The 25361-nt window shown below is 45.2% G+C and overlaps 1 protein-coding gene across 2 annotated transcripts; it reads left to right on the top strand.

Annotated features, from left to right (window-relative positions):
* Window positions 1–11: 11 nt before the first annotated feature.
* Window positions 12–25361, top strand: gabrb2a (gamma-aminobutyric acid type A receptor subunit beta2a). Of its 2 annotated transcripts, XM_047584775.1 has the most exons (10): window positions 12–177; window positions 299–399; window positions 821–888; window positions 10512–10732; window positions 17842–17924; window positions 20716–20853; window positions 21000–21152; window positions 22895–23139; window positions 23615–23755; window positions 24947–25361. In XM_047584775.1, exons 1-10 carry the CDS (start codon window positions 104–106, stop codon window positions 25301–25303), a joined length of 1581 nt encoding a protein of 526 aa, XP_047440731.1. In that variant the 5' UTR covers window positions 12–103; the 3' UTR covers window positions 25304–25361. The 2 variants fall into 2 exon arrangements, with proteins under 2 accessions (XP_047440731.1, XP_047440732.1); XM_047584776.1 differs by lacking the exon at window positions 23615–23755.

Here is a 25361-nt window from a genome sequence, read left to right as displayed (position 1 = left end):
CCTGCACGCATGCGCCCCTCATTGGCTCCTCTGCACTGTCTGGAGTAAGTTGGATGTGCGCTCTCCTCACTCGCATCCAGAAACCATCACGAAAGCTGTTGCGATGGGGAGGATCAGGAAAAACCACTTTGGGATTTTGACTTTTTCCTTGCTAGTGACTTTCGTCTGGGCTCAAGGGTAATGTCGTTTATCGGTTCTCTGTCTTGCATGTCGTGTAGCCTCTGTTAAAACGTGCCTGGCGTGAGATATGAACAAGCTATTTTGCATTACACCACCTTTTTTTCTTCCTCCTCTACAGCGTCAAGGATCTCAAAGATCCGAGCAATATGCCTCTGGTAAAAGAAACAGTGGACAGGCTGATGAAAGGATACGACATTCGGTTGAGGCCAGATTTCGGAGGTAACGAGCAAAAAATTTAAAACGGAATGTCATGTTTTCACGCCCTCCCGACGTGCGATACATGTTTAATGAATCGCAAAATCTGCTTTAATTTACATAATCGTCCCTTCACACTCAGATAGGCCTTTCCAATTAGCCTTAAGAGAAATGATGTGCATATTTCGCCTGACGAGGGGGGCTTTTAACGTGATCGATACCGCTCATCAATGTTTGATTACGCCGCCAAATAAATGCAATTAACGCCGTTTAAGCTCATGTGTGTGTCGGACGCGAAGATTCCTGCTCGGGGCTGATGATGCTCAAGTCTCCCGTAGGTGCGGAGATCAGAGAGGAACCTGTGCTCGCGTCACGAATCAGTTACATTTACATGATGAGAGAAGAATTCGTTTCTCGTGTATTAACGCCTCCTTTCCCCTCACAGGTGCGCCGGTGGCCGTGGGGATGAATATAGACATAGCCAGCATAGACATGGTGTCCGAAGTCAATATGGTAGGTGAATCTTTAACATCATCATCGTCGTCGTCGTCATCATCACCATCATCCCGTTTAATGTTGCCAAAAAATTGTGGATGGCACGGCCGCAGTAGCCCGCCTCTGAAGTGGGCTACTTATCACGGGTGTGTGAGAGAGAATCAGTCTTTTTTTAAAATGCACGTTTTTTTATTATATTATTATTATTTGTTTTAATTTTTATTTGTTTTATTTTTTTACTTAAAGAAACGCGAAGGTCTTCCGTTCCCAAACACATCATCGCCATCCTCTTCTCGGTCTCCGCATTTGCAGCTCTGGTGTGATGCTGCATTTGAATTCAAAACACACTCTCACTGGCGCACTCGGACGCACGGCCCCGGCTGCGCGCACGGAGAGCTGCTTGTGTGCGTGTGTGTGCGTGCGTGCGCGTGTGTGCATGTGTGTGTATGTGTGACTGCTTCACGTTGTCAAGGCTCGGTGGTATAATTTTTGCGGGCACACATACCACCCTAAAACGAACCAAAGCACGGTCTTTTATTTTTTATTTATTTATTTTTTGGTTTTGGTTTAGTTCAGCGACCAATCACATCATCATCCTACGTAAATGATCTTCCCCCTACTTGTCAGATGACGTAAGCAATTTGTTATTAATAAATGTCTCGTCACACAGCATTGAAGCATTGAAGGGGGGGGGGACGAAAAGGGGGAGAAAAAAACGCTCCGGTGCGCAAGTAAAAAAAAAAAAAAAAAAAAAATGAAGTTGATGCGCTACTTGGAGAGGACAGGGGGAAAAGTTCAGCCCATGCAAGAGCTCCACCTATTGATCCGTGCGACAGACGGACAGACCGACCGCAGCCCGCATGAAGCTGACGGCGATGTCATGTGTATTTTATTGCAGTTAAACGACATTATTGATTTTGCCAATGAGATTTTTTGATGTGTTGAGGGAAAGACATGCATATATATTAAGGGCAGTCTTTGCAGAGAAATGAGAGTGTGAGAAAGGATGATTTTCAAAGCAGCCTCTCCATGGAGAAATGTTATATAAGAAGCATGAAAAGCAAGTTTGCCACCAGGAGCTGGGAGATGTGTTGTCTTTGGTAAACAAAACCATTTCTTTTTTAATTTTTAATTTAGTTTGTGGTTATTTTGCATGTCCGCTTCATGTCGGATGGTCACTTTAATCTGCCCTGAATGAGTTTGAAGCAGATACATAACAGCAGCGTCTGTGTGCTTGCTTTGACATAGAAAAAAAAAAACAAAAAAAAAACAATGACTACAGCTTCTTCTTTGAAGGAAATGATTTATTTTGGTGAAAGATGCTGCCAGAACGGAAGTGCCTTCGGGGTCCGGGGAGATTTGAAATAGAAACCCCTCTTCAGCTTTCCCTCTCCCTCCTTTCTCTCTCTCTCTCTCTCTCTTTTCCATCCTTCCCTCCCACCACCTTGACTGGATCCCTAGCTGTGACTCTGGGCTCAGCAGCCATGTAATCCACCTCTGCCTTGCTCCAAAGGGTTATCTTACTTAAGAACTAGGCATCTATGCAGGCATTCATCTGGAAAAAAACACTTCTTCATACATCCGCGTGTGTCTGCAACGAAACACAAAGCTGTGCACAAACAGTGAATGGCGGCTGACGTCATGCAGCTCCCCGTGGCTATGAGAGCGCATTCATCGCTCCCATTTCTCAGAAAAAGCTCTCCCTGCCAGATCTGCACAGGCGTCCCTCTGACACGGCAGACAAATTTAGACGAAAAGTTAAAAAGAATAAAAACCGAAAACCTTCGAGCCCTCGTGGACTTGTGTTCCACACTTTGCTGCTACCTCCTGAAACGTCCCCCCTTCGACTTACATAACAGGTTGGAATCTCCTCCTCCTCCTTCCTTCCTTCCTTCCTTCGTGTCCAGCTCTCTTTGGTGCAATAGAGGATAACAGCGGTTGACGAGATTGATCTCAGAGAAATCAATAATATCACCGTTGCACCGTGATCATGAGGACGGAGCCGGTGACCTGTGTTTGGTGCAGGGCCGCTTTGATCTTCCTCATCAGGGGCAGCTGCTTTTAAGATTAAAGTGCTGGGAGGGAAAACAACACTAAGGGGCCGGGATGAAACTGGTGAACGCAGCGAAGAGCGAGGTGGGAGAGAGGTGAAGGTGATCGGTTTCACCGTCTCCTCTGAAGAAAAGTTACTGCAGACCTTTGTGTCGCCGCTGAAGATCTGGAGTCTGGGCGTCCTTAACCCTCTGACATAGCTGCAGGGTTTTGTGTGTTTGTGCGTGTGTGTGGCTTTAAGGCTGGAAAAATCATCTTTACTGTAATTACGCGTCCTTCAAACTCAGGAAATGATCGACATCTAAGAGCAGGACCACCCCATGAAACTGATATGCGCTAGATGCGTTGAGTTATCCATCATTTTATGCAAATCTGCACCAAATTTGGACTGACACATTGAGCTATTTGGGATGTCTGCACTAGTTAAAAGAAATCCGAGAACTGAAACGTTAAACTGCGTAAAATGAATTTGTAATATCTGCAGTGTGGTGTGAGGGGCTAAGAACCATGGCATGCAGCGCATTTTCAGATTCTGCAATCGTGTCCCAACAATGTCAGCCAAAAAAATATTGCAAGTTTTTGGTTTTCGTGGTAAATTAATCGAATGTTTTCATTTTTTCCCCCGCAAACCAAGTCAGACCGTCACAGAACGCGCGGCGCCGAGAAAATATTCAGATTTGAGAGGCCGTGGTGGTTTCTCGTTAAAGATATCGGGTGCTTAATTTGAATTTTAAAGGAAGAATGAAAAGGTGCTGAAGGAAAATTTCTCTTCGAGATAACAAGCTGGTCGCAGAAAAGGAAATGTTCTAAGAGGTGCCGTGAGAGGAGTTTATATTAAAAGCTTTTATTTGGTTTTACGCTGGGCTTATTTCATCTTAATCGGAGCAACGTTGTAAATTCGGTGATTTCTGATTGGAAAGATTTCCAAGCAACCGCCATGATGACACTGACCAGGAAGGGAAATGGAGGAATTTGCTGCGTGGAAAGAAAGCGGGTGGATTTGAATTCAGTGTTTGTGTGCAGGCCCGCCATGGCGGTTTTGTGGAGGATACAGCTGCTCGGGTCCTCTAATTAAAGATAAAACTGCCTCTGGTGCACAATGAACTCTGCGTTTTGGTCGTGGCTGATTGAAGGCATTGTGGCATTTTTGTTCTGACGCGAAGGGCAAGATGGTTGTTGAAGTGGGGGATTGTGGTTGGGATTTGTAGTTCTTCTGCGTCTTCTCTGTGAAACAGGTTCACGTGGAGACATTTTTTTGTGTGTGTGTGTGTGCGCGTTCCTGTTTGATCCACAGCATCGGCCCACTGAGGCTCAAAGGTCAGCCATGTTGTCGGGCAATAAAAATGTGCAGGTCAGTCAGTGTCGTGGCGGCAGGCTTCGCCCGCGTGACATTACAAATCTGCTATTTCGAGAGGGAAGCGTCCTCCGAGTCCGAGGTGTGACCACACATCCTTGCTGGGTGGGCTGTGCTGACTCACAACAGGGGTTAGCGCGGAATGTGGCACGGGTATGATATCATGGTCAAGACCCCCACTCTGCCGTTCATCTGTCTGTCTGTCTGTCTGTCCTCGCTTCGTCAGTCGTCTCCCTTCCACTCTGCAGCCGAACTTCCATTTGCATAATGCTGTTTGCTTTAGCTGAAATCACAGATCCGGGGACCAAACCCTGGTTACGGTGCATTAAAAAGTGTTCCGCACACAGCCAGAGCAGCTGATTAAATACAAGGCGAGTCTGTTGTCTCAGCATTGCATCGGTGCTGCATAGTAATGTCTTCGGCGCACGGCCCATACGTTGAGCATGGCCACACTTCCGAGGCAAGGAATGAGGAGGGAGGTAAATGAGTATTTTCACTGCTCGCCTTTTCTTCCTCCTTCTCGTTAATTACATGTAAAGTACCTGAGGTTGGTGGTTGTTAAGAGGCGCTGCCTGTACTATAATACCGCTCTCTGAATGTTAATTAGCTGGCTGTGAATTAAAAGATTTAAACAAACCAGCTGTGGTGGCTTCTGGGATGGGAGGAATTAGTGGGGCGTGAGAGTTCCCTTTTATTAAGATCATTATCCCGACGAGCGCTGGTTTCTTTGCACGATGAGCGTGAGGGGATCTGGCCGTCCGATAACGGGAGCCGATGACCGGGGGGGGAAGGAGGCGCGGGGGCCTCGGCGTTAACAGTGCGTCCGCGTGAGAGACGCGGCTCCTTGTGTCTGCGAATTAGCAACCATTTTGATCTTGTTTGTCCAAACTGATCCTGTTCCATTTTATTTTCAGCTTGTGGAAAATAAGCTTGTGTTATTTTTACTCCGTGTTGCCATGACGACGCAGCCCTTTTTGGTGGATCTGGGAAAGTCAAGGAAAAGCAAATAAGGCCTCTTTATTTTATTTTATTATTTTTTTTTCTTCCAGGGACTTTTTCAAGGTTTTTCACTTACAATCCAGGTGTAGTTGTTTTGTCTTCTGTCTTTTGTTACAATTGTCATTGTTGTTTTAACAATTGCTGACGTCAAGGCTGTCGTCTCACATAGATGCAACTGCCTATTATTAGTTTACCCGAAACTGCAGATAATTCCCATCACAGCCACTTTCAAATTCCTTATTCAGTCAAACTAATGTGCAATTATTAACGGAGAACAGAGAAAAGCAGCTAATCTTCATACTCGAGGACCTGAATCCGGCAACCATTTCGATTTATTATTTCATATCTGTGTCAGAATTGCTGCTGAATGCATTTCCGATCATCAGCTCCTCAAAATAAGGACTCCTCTTAAACTGGAAACACGCACGTTTTTTGCACAGACACATCCAGTTCCTGTGTACGCTCAATAATTTTGCATCTTGTTCGTCCAGTCGTACCTTTAATTCTGTCTATTCTTCTTGCTCTGCTGAGCTGTTTTTTTTTTTTTTTTTTTTTAAAAAAAGCCCAAGACACAAACACAGGTTGTCCAGGACGATGTCATTAGTTATGCTGAGTGGACGCACAGAATTACAGATTAATGTGGTCAGCAGTATAATTACAGCACAAGAACAACACTTAATCCTGCAGCTTACTTGCACTCATGCAGGGTTCACTGCTTCAAAAAAGCTTCTTTAAAAGAAAAAAATATATATATAATTGTGCTGGACCTCAAAGTGAAACCTGGAAAAGAAAGGATTTTAATACGGTTTTCTTTACGTGCCAAATGTTTGCATTTCTTTTTAGGCAGGTAGTTATATTTTTGTAGATGTTAAATAGACCTGGTTTATACATGTGTAAACCAACATTAGAAATCCCGTTTTTACTTTGTGGGTTTTGTCGTTTCCCGTAATTAGCAAAGCTTTCCCTCAAAGAGTCCCAGTGCCGGAGTGAAGTTATGATCCAAGTTTAAATTGGCCGTAATCTTCTTTCATTATGTCCTGCATAGGGAACTAAATCACAGTTTGTCTTAAAGCAGGGCGTGAGATAACCAGCTCCACTAAAGGCCCTTAATGTGTTGATGACTTAATGATTCTGTCTGGCGCTTTTCTCCAGCGAAGCTAAGCAACTGAAAAATGACCCATTTGAAAGCGAGTCATAAAGGCGTCCGATGCTGTCACGTCCCTCGGGACACGTGCGACTGGCAGCTCATACACAATGCGTTGACTCCCCCCTCCTTGACCACCAGCATTTAATCTGGAGCTCGCACTTAACCCGGAAACACTTGACGTGCCGCGTTACGGGCTCCCGGACCTCGCAGAGCAAACAGGCGAAGGAGATGTCTGCAGACGAGCTCGTTATTGCCCAAATGTCAGAGTGTCTCCTGGTGGACTTTGTTATTATCAGCAGATTCCTCTCTGGAACAGAACACGAAAGTGGTAGCAACATGGTGGACATGTGTCCGGTGCAGTGAGGCTGCAGAGAGATGTGAGAGCAGTGCACATACAGACAGTTCTTTTTTTTTTTTTTTTTTTTGCTCAAGGTTTTTCCTCTACCGCTATAAAAACAATCACTACATAATGAAATATGTCATTGTTGCATATAATGATTCATATAAATATTGTAAATTCAGATGTTTTGACTTGATGATTTTTCCACCAGTGGTTAAAAACCTGGTTTATTTACGTTTGCTGATTTAAAAAAAAGTCCTTCACAAATGAATGTTCTGATTTTATTCATGTTTGGGGTTAGTTAAACCGACGGTTCAACCTCTCCTACTTGTTGTTTTAGTGTTTTTCTTTCTTTTTATTTAGCATTGCTCTAATCGATATCCATCATAATTAACCACCTTTTATATCTGAAACCAGGACTGAATAGCAACCGTACACACTTGTACTTGAGTATTTTAATCAAGATTAACAGAAAATTAACTACTTTGCATGAATAAAACTGGTGTTTCATTTTATAATTTTATATTTCTATCGTCAGGTGCTCCTTCGCATCCAAATTTACAAACCAAGTGGAGTTAATCTCGTCCATGTGCAGCTCTCTCCCGTGTCGCCTGTGACAGCCGATGTAGTTGTAATGGAGGACTTGTAACAACTGTAGTCTGTCAGATTTCTCAGGGAAACACAAATGTACTCCTTGTCACTGTCAGGTTTGTAATGGGTGTTTGCTAGCCCGGAAATGGATCTGCAGTGAGACTCTGTCACGCAGCACCCGGCCTTCATGCTTTTTTTTTTGCTTTTTTTTTTTTTTTTTTTAAGGTGGCCTGGCCGCATTTGTGTCTTCGCCACGTTTATACATTCAGTGCTGTCGTGGTATAAAATAGAAATGTTGGTGCTATCCACAAGATGTCTCCCTCACTGATGCACGACGCGGCGTCCGCGTGATGTTAATGGGGTTTCTGAGAAGAGCTTGTGACAAGGAGACTGAAGGTCGCTTTGAGACCGACGCTCCAGCGTGGGACGGCCCGACTCTCTCTCGCTTATCTGCTGCCCGTTGAGGATGCTGCGAAGTCCTTCTCACCTGCCCCTCGTGTCTTTTTGCTCTCCACTTTGACGTCTTGTTTGTTGCAGAGAAATAATTTCCGGTCCAGAAGAGAAGAATCACGTCAGAATCTTGATGATCAGTAATAGTGGCCCAATGCAAATTTGTCAAATATGCATATTTGCAGAGAGGATCTTGTTATTATATTTGCTTTGTTTGGAGGAAAATAACCTTTTTTGTTCTGTCTAGTGTAATGGATGACATGTTCACATCCCACGTGTTTATACAGGACGGTAGATCAAGATTTAGTTTTACAATATGTAAATACTCCTCTATACTGAATCCCTCTTTAAGTTCAGGTGATGTCCAGCTCAAAGTAAACATCACCATCTGCGCAGCTGTAATTACTCTGCTGTTTCACAGCACAGCCAGGAGGCAGCGTGCAGGCCCAGGTGTTCCCGATGCATATCTATACCGTTTAAACCCCCCCCAAAACGTTCAAAACGAGGCGTCGCACACCAACTCAGCTCAACGAGGGCAGACATCTTGAATCCAAGCTCCCTCACACCCTAAACGAGAACGCAAAAAGAAGCACAGTTGTAAATCATAAAAAATAACAATAATAACAATAAAGATATAATAATAATACTGAAGCCTGATTTCCATGTGACCGCTTCGCTTTCAGGGTCCCCGCTCGCCATCTGGCCGTCATGGCGCAACGCTTGGATAGTCATCATAAATGTTTCCAATAACACTTGCGCTTTCATGACGAGTTAAAAGGTCCATCATGAATCTGCGTTCCGTTATTACGTTACAAAGAATTACATGTGAGTGACAGGAGGCACATGGCAGTGATTTAAAAGTGTCCAAAAATCAGATTTTTACCGCCCAACACTAAACGTCTCTCTTATGTTTAAGGGAAAGTGACTTAGAATAGAGACCGATTTAAATCCTAGTGACGTCGAAGTCATCCGTCATTTAATCAATTAGTCGACTGGAGGGACATTAGTCAAGTTTTAATAATTAATCAATCAGTGTGATTCACTTGTTAAGCAGAAAGATGAGGATTTACTTCCTTTCTCTCAATGGACAGAGCGAAAAAGAGACAAAACTACTAACAAATGAAGATATGACACTCCCACATTCTTGCCCTTCGTACTTTATCAACCAAAGTGTTAACTGACGATAACTTCTTTTTTGTTTTTTAAAAACAGTCCAGGTGGCTGTAGTTGATATTATCTCTTGCTCTTTTTTTTATCATTATTATTATTATTTCTAGGCATTTTAGGAAGAGCATTTCCCTCAGTCAGAGCTCCATGTCTTTCTATGTTTCTCCATTGACATGGCTGCTAAAGACAGGGCCGTGCTGCAGGAGATGCTGCAGCCTCAGTGGGTGATGTACACACCGAGCCTGCAGGCGGCCGCTAACGATCCCGGAGGTGATAGAGATATCCGATCGACAGGCTGATAATGAGACAGAGAGGGAGCGCATGTGAGTGGAGGGTTCGGTGGGAACTCTTGTAAAAAACAGGATAAAGATGCAGCTGTCCCCGCTTGACTTTTCATTCCCTAACAAAAAAAATAAATAAATAAATAAATCAACATGGCAGCAGCTCGTGTATTTTTAGATGTCCTTTTTGCACAATGTTTTGGTCGCGCGCACGCTTGCATGCAGTGAATGATAAGAGTTTGGGAGCGAAAGTGGCGATAGCTGTGCAGTGCCATGCCAGTGTGTGATGTTATAAAAAGTGTGTGTGTGTGTGTGTGTGTGGGTGTGTGTGTGTGTGTGTGTGTGTGTGTGTGTGTGGATTGGGGATGGGGGGTAGGGGGGGCTCGGGAACACAGGAACATAAGTGACCATGGCTGCTCTGAATAAAAGCTCAAGGGCCTTGTTTCAAGGGCCGTACATTTTTTAATTTGTTTTCCCACTCGCTGATTGCGCTGCACTGCACTGTAACCAAGCAGATCCGGCCGCACTGCTGTGCTACACCGTGGCTGTGTGTGGGTGTGAATCTTTTTTTAAGAGTGAGAAGCAGAGAAAAGAGACGGAGAGGAGAAAGGGAGGAGGTGGTACAGTTTACTGCCACATCTCTGAGCATGTGTAAAAACAAACTGTACAGTATAAAGGCAATTTTGTTTTTTTCCCCCCACCACTAAGGTTAAATCTGGAAAAGTCTCCTGAATCTCATCAGCTCTGGTTGTTTATTATGCAAAACCCGACAGTAAAAGGGAGAGGGAGGAAGCCCCAGCTGCACAAATCTACTGGCGCTTCGCATCGGAGGGAGCATTGTCTCTGTAAAGCAGAAAGTGGCTTCGCTCATTCAAGTGGAAGGCGGATATTTTTAGCGGCGAGACAATAGTCAGCCAGCTGAAAAACTTCCCCCCTGGTTATGGTCTCAGAATTAGTCGAGGATAGTTGAATATTAACCCCCGAACCCCAGCCCTCCGAGGCCCCCCAGAACGGGCTGTGGCCTTTCGAACCACCCTTGACCTTTTGGCTGACCTTCTCGCTGCGTGGCATCTGAACGACGTGCTGTGACACGTCCATGGAGTCATGTTCAGCTGAGGTGACACGCTGCCGGCGCTTGATGTGCTCCCCGGCTGGTAGCGAACGTGATTACACCTGAAAGATGCAGTGGCTTGATTCTATGAGTTTGGCTTCACGGTGCAATTAACGTCAGAATTATTGATTCTCGATGTCGTCCTCCAGGACTACACCTTGACGATGTACTTCCAGCAAGCGTGGCGGGACAAGCGCCTGTCCTACTCTGAGATCTCCTACAACCTGACTCTGGATAACCGAGTGGCCGACCAGCTGTGGGTGCCCGACACCTACTTCCTGAACGACAAGAAGTCCTTCGTCCACGGCGTCACCGTCAAGAACAGGATGATCCGTCTCCACCCTGATGGCACGGTGCTGTATGGACTCAGGTAAGCCTTTTACAGCTGCCCTTCCGATTATGTCCCAATTAGAGCATTGATTATGACGCGTAATGTGATTGTGTCGGGGGAATTATCTCAGACTGAACCTCTTTTAATGAACTGTAATCGTGAGGCGAATTTATTTTGACCGTTAATTTTATGTCTTTTGGTATTGATTTAACTGGTGACAATTGTCGGCTAAACAGGGAGCTGCCCTTCACTACTTCCCATTTATCTCCACTACCAAATATCAAATAAAAAACTACTGTGAGATGAATCATCCTGGTTGGAAACACGAGTGACTAGATTGGTTTTTCTGTTTTGTTTTCGCAAGAGAAGATGGAAGCAAACAGCAAAATTATCACTCACAGGTGAGACATTGACTTCTGAGTTCAACCTTGACCAACTCGACAAGTCGTATCCTGCATGTGCAGCAAGGGATCATTATTGTTTCGTTGCGTTCTGAGATGATTAACGACAGTGAAGATGGAAAAGCAGAGGCAAGTTTACATGAGGAAGGCATTAAGACACGACATAACAAAGGAGCATAAAAATAACGTCGCACATGAAGCCTGGTAATAACACTACATGAAAGCAGTCGTGTCCAAAGATGAGTTGTAATGATGCAGACTTGTCCTTAACATGCTGCGTGTAGGAGCATGCCTCTACATCTTAGCCCCTCGTATCCCCTGGTGATCATCACTTTCAATAATTGATCTGGTTATGATCAATAATGAAGCAGGTGGGGTACAAATAGTTAAAGTGAATGTGATTGTGTGTAACGGTTAAGCCCCGGCTACAAGGCGTCTCTTTGCGGTGCTGGACTGTGATGCCTCTGAGGATGCCGCCATCCATAATTGATAACTCCCAATCAATAATGTAGCAGTTCAATACAAACACTGAATCTGTATTTGTACTGATGCTGCGCATTTGGCTGCGCGGGCTAACGCAGCCCGTCCATCACTGCACTGCTGCCTCCTCAGATCTGTCACCGTCTCTTCATGCGTCTGCGCGCAAGCGTGTCTGACATTAGTGTGTGTTTAAAAGCCGAGGTTATTGTTGCTAATTCAAGACGTTGCAGTGCTCACTCATTCTCTCTTTAGACTGAGATGCCCTTCTTGCGCAAAGACTGCTTAAAAAATTTAAGTATCTGCACTGCACCAGATTATTCATCGCCACATTTTGTTTCGAGAGACAAGGCATGTCATTTATAACACACAATTATATAAGCCTCGCACATTTTTTTTCTTTTTTTTATGCTACACGGTGTAACAGCCAGAAAGCACCTTCGGAGTGTTGCAAATGTGTGGCTAAAAATTGGAGGGCGTGCGTGCAGCAGGGCGATGTTAGCTCAGATACGTTGTCCTTGTCAGGGCTGCTGCCTCCCGGCTCCTCCATTATTTGGTTCGTGGGTTTGGTCCAGGTTTTATTTGATGCTAGCAAGGCCAGACACAAGCTGCTGTCAGAGTCAGCCCGGCCAGATGCCTGTGCGCTGTGAGCACACTGACACATACCTGTAGAGACGGGGCCGGCTGGTTGCAACAGCAGGGCTTTAGTGGATGTGGAGGAGACGGCTAACCGAGAGGAGACGCGGAGCCTTCAACGGGGGGAAACGGGACGTATGTAAACACGCATCCTGTCAGAGCGTCTTAGCCGGAGTCTGGGCCGTCATCTGCGGGGCTATGAGTTTATTCGAGTCATCGTCATCAGCGGAACCGTCAGCGGCGGTGGAAGATGTGTTTTGATCTGTTGCAAGTCCTGCATTTAAAAGTAAAGGGTAAACAAAAGATAAATTAAGAATGCAGATTGAGCACTGCGGAGTTGTACTTGCAGTGATTGCAACTATACTCCTGACGCGCTGACATACAGTCTGTATGGGGGCATTTGGGAAATGTGAACGAATGAAATTTGCCTCCTCACGTACTGTAATTTAATAATTTACAATTATAATTTACCATCAAGTTGAAATACCTCAAATACTTAAGGTTAAGGTTTAATTTAAACATTGATCATGAGATTTGTTAATAAAACAAAATATTTAGTAGAAACTATAACATTTTCTTCTGCAATTTAATATAAATATTCGAGTAATAAGATCCTCAATTGTAATAAAGTAAGGAAGTTAATACTCCTCCATGTAGTATGATGCATACTGGCTGTGTACACCAACTTGTGGCGTGCATGAATTTCAACATGGTTGTGTTTCAAGGTGAATATATCAAGTCAGACTTTCACCAACACGAGGGTAGCAACATTTGACCACCGAGTGTTAGCTGTTGCATTTTGCGGTACCGTTTTATTTCAGACTGCTAAATAAACCCAACAGGTATACCGACGGCTTCCAATTGAGAGTACACTGGCACCAAACAACAGTTTGCGTTTTAAAATTCGTTTTAGCTTCCTACATTTAGCCAAGATGGCGACTACTGAGGGTGAAAAGTTGAGTAGAGTTGGCAGGTGTACACAATGCACTGCCTGTTGTCACACTAGTCGAAGTAAATGCACTGAAAATAGCTGGGAAAAAAAAACAATGGAATGACAAGATTTTACATATGAAAGTCAATTTACGTGAGAATGAGAAATGAGCGTGCTACACGTCCGGATTACCACAGCTTTTACTTGGAGACTTTAAAACTTGGGATGAAAGTGACGTGTTGCATTGTGGGAAATGTAGGATCAGCAGTTGTGAAGATTCTGTTTTTAGTATGTGTCGCAAAATCTTTGGTTGATCAGACATCTTTTTATATTTTTTTTAATTTTCCCCCACAAATTTAAATCCATTTAAATACACATTAACATGAATCAAACATATTTTAGTAAAATGAAAACAAGAAATTATTTTCAGTATTTTTTTTTTAGCTATGAACTTGAATTTCATACACACCGAAAAATCTAATATGCTGTACACATTGACTCCTACATTCTCATTCATTCACGCTGCGCTGCATGAAAGCGTTGTGTATTTCAAAACCCAACAAATCAAACCACAAAGTTCACTTTCTTTACTTTTAACTTCTACACAACATCACGTTTCCCCTATCTTTGCATCACGAGCTGCCAAACATATTACTGAGCTGAAACGAGTAAAATTAGTTAGCACCGTACCTGGGGAACAGCGAGACATTAGACCATTGTTGAGTTAGTGGGAGACATTAGATGTTTGAGTATGTGTGTGAGGGATCTGTGTCTACGGGTGGGTGTGCGTGAGTGGGCGGGTGTTATTTTTGGTGTGCATGCAGAGGAGGAGGAGGAGGAGGAGGAAGGGTGAGGGTGTTGTTTACTCCTCATTCTCTGGTTGTGTAGTTCATCCCAATCCTGCCAAATCCTGGTCTTCAATTACCAGGAGGAGCAGAAAATTACAACAGTGCTCCCAACTGTCACTTTAGTGCTCGGTTTGACTCTCGGGGAGAGGCCGTCTGATCTAATTACCCAGCCCCTGAACAGCCTCAGCCAATAACACAGATACCGCCCAGGCTGCGAGAAAACACACACACAGACACACACGCACGCACACACACACCACAGGAAAACACAAACTCCACTTAGCATTTTATTTTATTCAGGAAGAGATGGAGGGGGGGGAAATAACACAGACATCCAGTGCGTGACTCCTGGTGCATGTCGCCCCGAATTCACAGACTTCAGAAAAGGAGGCGAGCCAAAGAGAAAGAAAAAGAGACGTGAAGGTCAGACTTCATTCAAAATGGAGAAATTATAAGGATTCTCCCTCCCGCCCTCCCTCCACCTCCCTCGCCTCCCCGCTCCCTCCTCTCTCTGTGAATATTGTAGCTCCTTTTGTGAGAGGACACATCCTTGTGCTATGGAGACTGACGTCGTCTTTTGTCGGGGCGAAGAGTGTTCCACTCTGCTGCTCAATAGATGATATCCCGTGGCCGGGAGGAGAGTGCGCCGCCTTCTTTTTCCCTCCTCTCAATACCTTCAGTAGGATCACCTTCAAAGTTACATGCCTCCCTCTGCAGTTACTGATCGGGCTGTGTGCTTCGTATGCAGCGTATGTTTGGATGCGCCTTTATGTTGAAGTGAATAATCCTCTCTTTGATTCGTCATGCTTTGGCACACGGAGAGGCTCATTTGTTGTGACTGCAGACATTTTATTTTCAAATCTGCCGACCGTGCCTGAGCACAGGCAGAGACGATCCATCGCGTGTGTTTCTTCGGGCTCAACATGGGCTCTCTATCCAAAATGGAGGTGGCTCCTCCGTCTTAATTTAACTTTCCGAAAGGATAATTTTATCATAATGCTCGTGTAATAAAAGGTCGGTTTAATTAAAGGCAGCGCAGGTTTGCAAGCGGCAAAGCATCTCCCCCTGCGCTCGGGTCTCTGCTGTGATGCTCCCTCGAAATGAGATTCTGTCTGGGAATCCATGGTGGTTGTGTTATGTCCGTAAACAAGGTCATTTGGAATAAAGGTGCACAGGCTGCCTTAGGGGGGGTCCACACACATACACACACAGACAGAGGGAGAGAGCCCCGACTGAACTGTGAAGGAACATGCATAAAAAAAATATAATAAAAAAAAAACAGCCTTTTTTAGAACTCCATGTCCTATTAGCTCCGACGCAGAGCAAATGTAGCGTGTTTGAATCTGCGTGATCTGCTAGAGCGCGGCCTCTCCGCCGGCAGGTTGAGACGAGAGAAAGGGGGCCGGCCCTGATGCTGATGAACAGCAAACACGTCTGTCTGTGCTTCATGATCACTGCTGCTGCTACTGCTGCTGCTGCTGCTGCTGCAGAGGTCCACGGCAGACTCTCTCTGCAGTGGAGATGACGAAGAGGAGGAGGAGGAGGAGGAGGAGGAGAGGCAAAGACGGGGAGGGAATCCTGCAGAGCAACCCTCATCCATTCCTCTCCTTGCTCATTTGTAGCATTTTATTAATTGTCAGAGTGGATATCGAACATGCCGGGCGAGCCTCTGGATGCAGATGCAGCTCTTGATGCAGCTCAGTGATGCAGAGTCTCAGACGAAAAAGCTTCTGGTGATGATGTAGGTGGGCTATAAATAGGCTGTTATTTTTACCCCTGCCATTTTGGCCTCATTTCTGCTTTTCCCCTGCGTTTCCTCTGCGCCACCCTGATGATGATGATGATGATGATGATGATGTACTGGTGGCGATGGTGATGATGGTGAGTGATGAGTGCCTCTCTGACGAGCGCAACGTCCCAGCAAGTTGTGGCCATGAAAGGGGTAAACTAGGACAGGAATGAGACTCCTGTGTTAATCCCCCAGTGCTCCGTGGCCCTGCTAACTGGCTCTTACGTAAGAGTCCAGAGAGCAAGAAAGAGTGTAGCGGAAAGACGGAGAGCCTGAGTGTGTGAGAGAAAGGCTGCGAGTTTCTACATCTACAAAAAATTAAATCTTAAACTTGCCCAGGCCGGGCCCGTGGGAGCCGCACATCGTACGTAGAGAGATTTCACATAAACTCCTGCTCTTCATTATTAAAGACAAAGCACTCTTTAAGATATGTTTGCAGATATGATGAAGTTAACTTTATGTGATTTAGTTATTCACTCCCCCGGCTATGTGGAATAACAGTTCCACCGTAGCACAGTTTTAGTTGCTGTGCAGAAAAAACAAACAAAAAAAAAAATACACACACACACACACACACACACACACACACACACACACACACACACACACATATATATTATGTCTAATATATGTCTGAATGGATGCAGTAAATACTTAATTTTATTCCTTCTCATGTATTTACTTGGAACGAGTACCTGCATAAAAGAATAAGACCATGTAAAAAAAAAAAAAAAAAAAAGACCACAAAAACTATACTATCCTTTTTTAAATTATTACTGATTTCTGCTGATTGGTTCATGTCTGGGTATTCCCAGGTTACGCTCATTGTCATGGATGAATGAATGAATGAATGAATGAACCGCCAAAGCAATAAACTGACGGAGTGACAGAAATTGCTTATGACAAGGGAAACCCGCGGTTACGGCAAACGCTTCGTTCTATACTGGGAATTTTCCCACAGGCTGCTATTATTATTATGATTGTTATTGTTACTTATGGCTGCGTGATGCTATCATGTTTTATATCAGTCAGTGTGTGTTGGGGCCTTTTTATCTTAAGTCTAAGTCTAGGACGCTAGATTTAGTCCATGTAGTTAAAGTGTGTGTCCAGTCTCTCTAGGACAGCCTGGGGGGCTTTGGCACGGCTGGGTGCCAGCCCGCCTCAGCTCTGGCCAACTTGTCATGTGTAACAGGAAGTGCGTCGCTCTGAGTGAACCGGTCGGACACAGCTGGGCCGCACTTGGTGGTCCAGCGGTCGAAACATGTTTCGTATTTATGTCTTGCTCTGATTAAAAATATATGTATATATCCCATTTCCATACAGGAGGCAGTGCTAACCACATAAATTATGTTCTCGTTTGAATAGTTTATATACACTGTTCTTACAATTAGTACCAAAGAAATAAAGACACTGCAGCATTCAACAATAAAACACAAGATCTGATCATTTATTCAATATCAAGTCCATTTACTTTTAAATCTCATCTGTTAGCTTGTCCTATGGACTTTAGCCACACAAACTCTAAGAATAAATGCCGCAGACCTGAAAGCTAATGCTAATGATATCTGATGTTTTTCTCAGTAAACAAGCTGCCACATAAATTCATTAATTAATTTACACAAGGTTGGCTAATTAGAGACCCGCGAGAACACACAGTGAAAAAAAAAAAGAAAAAAAAAAGGCAGAACTCCTCCAGCATTCAGACAAACATGCAAAGGTATGGATGCAACGGTGGAAGGCCAAAAAAAAAGAAACAGCATTGAACTGGGATGCAAAGCTGAAGAGTATAGACAATATATTTTGTAGCTCTTGTAGCCACCAGCAGGAGCCACTGGAGATTACAAACTTTGGGGGAAATGTTAAGGTGCCATAAGTTGCAGGGCCATTACCAAAAAAAAAAAAAAAAAAAAAAAGAATGGTCCCACGCCTGCTGCTCCTTAGTTACACAGGTTTTGTCGCCATCCTGCTAAGAAGTGTACGTTGCGCTCTGCGGTGAAGGTCAAATGAAACGAGCCTCGACCAGCTCTGAGACGAATCCCGTGTTTTTCATCCCTCTCTGTGTCTAGGATCACCACAACTGCAGCCTGCATGATGGACCTGCGCCGCTACCCTCTAGACGAGCAGAACTGCACCCTGGAGATCGAAAGCTGTAAGTACCGTTGTCCCTGACAACCAGCTCTCACGCCCACACGTAGACGCAGAATTAAGCAGAGAGCGCGTGCAGCTCTCAGATCGGGTCTGAAGGCAAGCTGCCGGCCCAGTGGCACCAAGGTAGAAGGAAGGTTGATAAGACTGGATGTAAAATGCTGAGAAAGGATGAGGAGATATCAAGAGATATGCATCGAGAAGAGGAACATCACTAATGGCTCGGTGACTGATAACATCCAGCCTAATTAATTCAACTCCAACTGCAGTGGCTTCCCAAGGCGTGAAGGAGCCTGATTAGGTCCAGTGTTTTAGAGGGTGCGCTGATAGAGGACGCTGTGTGTTGCTGCTTTCTGCCTCCATGTTTGTACAGTGTAAAGAGCTCGGTTCACACGGAGTTTGTAATTGTGCGCGATCCGGCGCTCTCATGTCGGGGGAGAGAGGAGGAACATGTTAGAGAAAGACGAGGTCCTTTGCGTGTTTTATCTGGGTCCCCGGGGAGAAGGATTACGGGGCTGGGATGTAGTGTAGGGCGCAGTCTTTCTGGGGTTTGATCACTCCGTTGCCAGCAGTGTTAAGCAGCACAAAAAACAGCGCGGGTCAGAACCGCCCCCTCGCCGCTTTCTCCTCTCCCGTAATGCTCGCCATCTCTCTCTCTCTCTCTCTCTCTCTCTCCTCGTCGCTCTCTCTTTCCGTTTCTCATCTCCTTTCTTTGCACAGTCTCATCCACTTCTTTTTTTTTCCATCACAGCCTTTTTATCTCTCCCTCCATCACTCATATGCTGCTTCTTTTTTTTTCTCCCCCCTTTCTCCTCTCTCAGGCAGCCCAATGCAAAAGACACACACACACACACACACACACACACACACACACACACACACACACACACACACACACACACAGAGTCTCACATGCACAGCTCCAGTTTTGATCACCAGGCAGTATCTGCTCTCATATGGATTAACTGGCAACGGTTTTAACGCTGGAATCGCTTCATGCCAGAGCGTGCTATTTTATTCAGACTAATGAGCCCAGAGAACTCTCACTTCCCTTGATAAACTTGATGCATTTTTAACAGACACAAGTCTTAAAAACCCCAGAACCCCTGATACATCAGCAGCTCGCTGCTGTGGCCCTGGCCACTGGTCTCACATGCTGGGCTGTACTCAGCAATAATTCATTTCATTGCTCCCCTAATACCAACAGTCTATTACATGTATGTTCACGCGCCTCGGCTCATGCTGTATTCTCTCTTCATTTCCTCCTCGCGGGACTCGGATGACAGGCCTAGGATGAGTACCGTGATGTAAGACGTCGACATCTTTCTCGAAAACGTGCAGAGAAAATGGTCCGGAACGAATGGAGCCGCAAACTGATTGACCAGTTACGTGCAGGCCATAAACTGTTCGCTTACGGCGCTCTTCATAACAAAACCCCCTTTTGCTTGAACGCTTTGACGCCCCGCCGAGCCCGGGCCCGGTCACGGCTGATCAGAACTGAACTGAGAGGCACATCCGAACAGAAGCGCGGCGGACTCGGCTGTCTTCGGGGTAATGCGGGGTGGTGATAATGCAGGCATTGAGGGGGAGCTCACTGCTGTGGCTGCTGGTGTGCCGATTCCAGCACATTTTGCCGCACGCCTGCAGGAACTTCATACGGCGTGGTTTATTTTGAGTCAATCCCTCACCCTCCGTCCACAGTCGCAAAGCCATATTTAATCTATGTGTATTCCTGACCCTTTATTTTAACTGTCAGCGATGCCAGATGTATGTATATCCTCAAACCATCACCAGAGACAGAAGCCCTTTATTCCGCCGCTGACATTTCACAGCAGGGACAGCTCAGGTATGAATAATACAATGATTGATGGGCGCTCACTTTCGGGGTCTGCTACTGTGCATGCAGGTTACCGCCGACAGAAGCCTTTGCTCATATTATTAGTAACACCTGTGCTTCTCCCACTATGACAAATCAAAATGTCTGCTGTGAAAAAGGCCCGTGGCTGCCTGTCCAACCAATAACAACCCAACACGAACACCGTGACTAACTTCACCTTGAATGTCAGCGCCATAGCAACAAAGAATTTTCGTGTTCATTTTTAAAAAATCAAAGCCTCCCAGTTTAATTATTCATCACATCTGAATAGGTCACTGCCTCTATTTTGAGTGTGAAGCGGACAAAGTAGAACTCAGAGCAGGGAGATGGCTGCTCCCTGTTTGCCTGAGACGCTGTTTGTGTCAGAGTCAGACAGTCTGAACACAAGCGTCCCCTGACTGCAGCTGCACTGGTTTCCATCCATGTGCAATAAACACACGAAAGTTCCCGATACAAACTTGTTTCCCCCGTGGAAATGTGGCCATGTTTTTTTTTGTTTTTTTAACACAGACTTGCTTCTAATTGAGTTTCAGTGAGTTTCACTCTATATCCCTGTTCAATTTTTATGACCTCGTTTGCGCCATTGCAAAGAAGAATTCTCCAAAGCATTTACACTCATTTTAAACCTGTTTCCTTTGCGTGGTTACAGTCATAGTTTACAGCTGATGTGCGTAAGTAGGTTATGAACTCAAACCTGTCTGGGCCACCAATCCATCACAGCAAACCACATTCTTTTGTTTATGTCACTTGTTCGTGTCAGGGAGGTGTCTTCTCGTAAATTGGGCTTGGCCCTTAAACACACCACCTACAATGCATTTTAAAATGACATGTTTACTGTTCATTGTCACGGTTTTAAAATATGAATATTGTAATCGTCTGGCCTGCATGGTGATAAGTGTCTTGGCTTTGTCTTGTGCAGATGGATACACCACAGATGACATCGAGTTTTACTGGCGTGGTGGAGACGGCGCAGTGTCCGGGGTCGACAGAATAGAGCTGCCGCAGTTCTCTATTGTCGACTACAAACTCATCTCCAAGAACGTGGTCTTCTCGACGGGTACGCGGGTTTTAATCTGCATAGGCCGCCGTCACACCATTAAAAAGAGACGTTTATTAGAGGCGTACAGCAAAACATTCAGTGACAAAGCACATATAGTTTTTGCCATTGAGGAAATTTTATCTCTCTCCCTCCGCCTCTTTCAGGTTCCTATCCCCGCCTGTCCCTCAGCTTCAAACTGAAGAGGAACATTGGCTACTTCATCCTGCAGACATACATGCCTTCCATCCTGATTACCATCCTCTCCTGGGTCTCCTTCTGGATCAACTACGATGCATCGGCTGCCAGAGTGGCCCTGGGTAGGATCGCTTCGCCTCTGCTCAACAGCGACCCTGGGAAATAACCCAAAAGCCGAAATAAAACAGACAACCGAAGCAGCCGTTCGACATGCACTGAGCCCGTTCCGTTTCTTAAATCTATGCATTATTGTGTCTGTAACGAGCCTGATGTTTTGACTCTTTAATTTTCCAGCCTTTAGTTTTTTCTCATTAGCTCTAAGCATGTGTGTGCGATAGCCGAGTGTGATAGGCCGCCTGGCTAAATGTCTGTTGTTCAGAGATGACTATATGCATGACTCATGCAGAGCGAGAAGCGCTGCAGCTCGACCTTGAAGCGTGCTGTCTTCCTCTCTGCCTGTCTGTCCGTCGTAGCCTCTCGCCGGCCTGAGAGCCCAGCTTATCAGAGCCAAATCGCCAGCTAAATTACTCAACTGAAGGTGCCAACGTTTTGCTTTAACCCCCTCAGACATTAATGTTTTCAAGAACCGTGGTCAAACTGGCTCATTGGCGGCGCAGGAAATGGCTTTGGGTTGTGTCGTTCTTGTCACACGCTCTTTGTGCTGTGTGTGAGCCGGGACACAGGCAGGTTGGAGCCCCAGACTGTTTACATGATTTAAAGATGTGCCTGCGCCCGGAGAACGCGCAGCGGGGCTGGCGCAGCCAATGAGAGCTGAGGCTCCATGCTACAGTGCCACTGGAGGCTGCTGGGTTATTTATAATACGTGTGAATCTGACCAAATGCAGATTGTGCAGGCAGATGACTAATGTATCAAACACAATGCGTGTATGTCGAAAAAACAGGTGAATCGTGTTGTGATTAACAGCAGATGTTTCCAGTGACGATGCTGCGGCTTTTTGTACACTTTGATCGGCGGATACGTGACTGGATGTAAACTAACCTACTAGCTTATGAAGCACGCGGTTTTAGGCTCAGGAGGTTTCGATGGGTATTTTTCTTCCATGCAGCCTCACACAGACAGTCTGTTGGCTATAAATAATTACAACATAATGTAGGCCCACATGGCCGTGCTCACAAGCTCATATCCTTTGATGATGAGCACCTGATGTCACTTGATTCGGTGCGGAGCGAAATCCTTCAAAACAGACTCTCGGTAGGACTACACTGATCAGCCACAACATTAAAACCACTGAATAACATTGACCGTTATGTCCTGCTGGGAAAGTTTTGGTCCTGTATGTCATAGTGAACGGCCTGCTAGTGGCAAGCTACGTCGCTAGCTCCCGATTCTGGGGAGACTTACCAACTTTCCCCAGTTTTCCGCTAACGAGGTTACGTGCCGTTCATAGAGGCTCATGTCATGTACAGGAATGCTTTTGAAGGCAGGTCTACTCACACTCAACAGACCCTAAGGCCAAATGCTAAGATAAGCACTGATTTTCAGGCTGAACAAAAAGTTAATGCATCACCTAAATTGATTCAACCCCCCTCCCCCACCCTCGAGGGGCACATGACCATTTTAGGTAATTTTTGTGGCGACTCTACCAATGGCTGAAGTCAAACATTTCACTCAGAACCACACACACCAGCTTGATATTATGATGGAAGATGACCAAAGGATTCGTCCTCAGAGGAACATGAACGTCTGGGAAACCAAACCGATGTGCGCACATAATAACCGTTGTCACTGCTAAAAAAAATGTTACTGTTACAAACTAATGATTTTTCATTGCAGTGCAGTCAGATGATAGTAAAAAAAATGTCCTACGGCGCCTGAAGGCTTTCTGTCTAAATCTGTCTCCAGGGATCACCACGGTGCTGACCATGACCACCATCAACACCCACTTGCGAGAGACGCTCCCAAAGATCCCCTACGTGAAGGCTATTGACATGTACCTGATGGGCTGCTTTGTGTTTGTCTTCCTGGCCCTGCTGGAGTACGCCTTCGTCAACTACATCTTCTTCGGCCAGGGCCCCCAGCGGCAGAAGAAGGCGGCCGAGAAAGCGGCCACGGCCAATAACGAGAAGCTGAGGCCCGACCCCAACAAGGTACGTGCGCGGGCCAGCTTCCTCTGCAGGTATCTGTGCTGTCAGTTAATGTGTGTGTTTGTTTCTGTGGGAGCAAATTACTTTTTCCTCCTCTCAAGGTCAATGTGATGCTGTGATCAATGCTTGATGTCCTTTACCAGCACTCTTTACTCCTGCTCTCTAGCTCTCCATTTCTCACTGGTTTAGCCTTGTGTATCAACTTTATTACTCAAACTAGGATCTGAACGAGTGAATGCAGAAGCAATGACTGGCTTATACTTTATCTCCATATTTCTGTGTCTCCCAAAGGGCAAGGCGCCTTGGAAAAATCACTGGCTGCGGTGCCAAAGCCTTCTCTTTAAATTTTATTCAGCTGCTAAACTTAGCAAGAACAACGGCGACGTTAAAAAAAAAATAAATAAAACACCCTTTCCTTCTGAGTGTGGCAAGCTACGATTTCCCCCTAAGTAACAGTGCTGATTTTGTATGCTTGCAGTGGCTGGTGGGAAATGTAGTTCAGAGAGATGATGCTCTGTATGCCAGAATGAAACAGAGGGAAATTGACGCATATGACTCGATGTGGGATCCCATCTTTGTGGACGATGCCGCATTAGGACTAGGCGAGCAAAGAAATAAGGTACTGGAGGTTTTGAAAGTCAAAACTAACAATGTCATCAATCTGAATCAATCCAGATCAGAGGAAAATGCTGTAGTTTCTGTGCATTTCTTTGATTTTTATAGATTTTTAAGGCAACCTTGATCATCACTCCCACCATTGTGTTTTTTCCCTCTCTTGGTTTGCTCTTCATGCATTTTCCTGACAAACATGGCTTAGCAGTTTGATTTCTGCAGGCATTAATTTAATCTTAACCTGGGCTCTACATCCGAATTAATAGGAAATGACAAAACATGGCAAGAAGAAAACAAAACACCAGTAGCTTCTCTTTAGATCAAGTCATTTAGATGCAAATACTGTACAGTATACACGGCAATTGATTCACCTCTTAAAACTAAGTGAAGCACCTGGGGAAAAGAAAAAGAAAAAGAAAAAAAAAGAATTGTCAGATAAGAGAAAGAAATCATTTGCAGTTTGATGAATTGCACCAACTAAGTGGCTTCAAAGTGAGTTACACAAAAACAACAAAATACATCAAGCTGACATTTACAGCAGGACGGGATTGGATTATTGGGATGTTTTTCCTCAGAAGTCAGGCTATGGATGAAGAAATGTTGATCCGAATTCACTTCCCTACAACGTCTCTCCCGACCTGCCCCCCGAACCTTTTAGCCTCCATCTTTGCAAAGTCCTTACTATTTCTCTCAACCTTCTCCTGTCACATTTTTCCTTTGCTTTCTCTTTTTTTCCTCTTTTTTTTTCTCTTATTTTTCTTTTTGTGTTTAATTCAGTTTGTCTTGTGAATCGACAGAATTTTAACCTCCCCGGGTTGAAATTCTGAGATGACAATGAAGATGATTTCTCCATGAGAGTTAGTTTGTGGAGCACGTTGTGCTCTCCCAGGAATGTTACCTCATAGTCTTGTGGTTGTATTATCACTCAGATATTGATTGACAGATGATCAATAATTTATTTAGTGCTTTCAAAAACGCTTATAGCCTTTCCTCACTGTAAGTAACACGATTTTTGACTCATTTGCATTACCCATTCTAGCACCTCATCAGTATTTTTACACTTAATGATCGTTGTAGTAGTGATCACTTGTTTTGAGTAATGCTTTGGCTAGGCTTAGTTGAAAGTTTAACCCGCTCTGAGATCTCCCGTTGGCAGTAACTCCTCATGGATCCCACCTGTTTCTGCACCTTCACACAGATGACCCCTGACGACAACATCCTGTTCGGCACCCTGGAGATGAAGAACGAGATGGGTGGTGCCGGGGATCTGTCTCGGGGCCTGGGAGCACCCGGGGACCCCCGCAACACCATGCTGGCCTACGATAGCTCGACACTGCAGTACCGCAGGGCAGCCATGGCCCGCCAGAACTATGGCCACAGCGCCTTGGAGCGCCACGCCCAGAAGAAGTCGCGCCTACGGAGACGGGCCTCCCAGCTCAAGGTCAACATCCCTGACCTGTCCGACGTGAACTCTATTGACAAGTGGTCCAGGATGATCTTCCCCACTGTCTTCTCCTTCTTTAACGTGGTCTACTGGCTCTACTACGTCCATTAAAACCTGGCCCGGAGGTCCGGAGGCGAGCTTGTGGCGAGCATGTAAAGAATGGGGTGGG

This window comes from Mugil cephalus, chromosome 5 (assembly GCF_022458985.1).
Source record: "Mugil cephalus isolate CIBA_MC_2020 chromosome 5, CIBA_Mcephalus_1.1, whole genome shotgun sequence".
Classification (NCBI taxonomy): domain Eukaryota; kingdom Metazoa; phylum Chordata; class Actinopteri; order Mugiliformes; family Mugilidae; genus Mugil; species Mugil cephalus.
The sequence above is the reverse complement of the archived record's forward strand: the minus strand, read 5'-3'. Positions and strand labels throughout refer to the sequence as shown.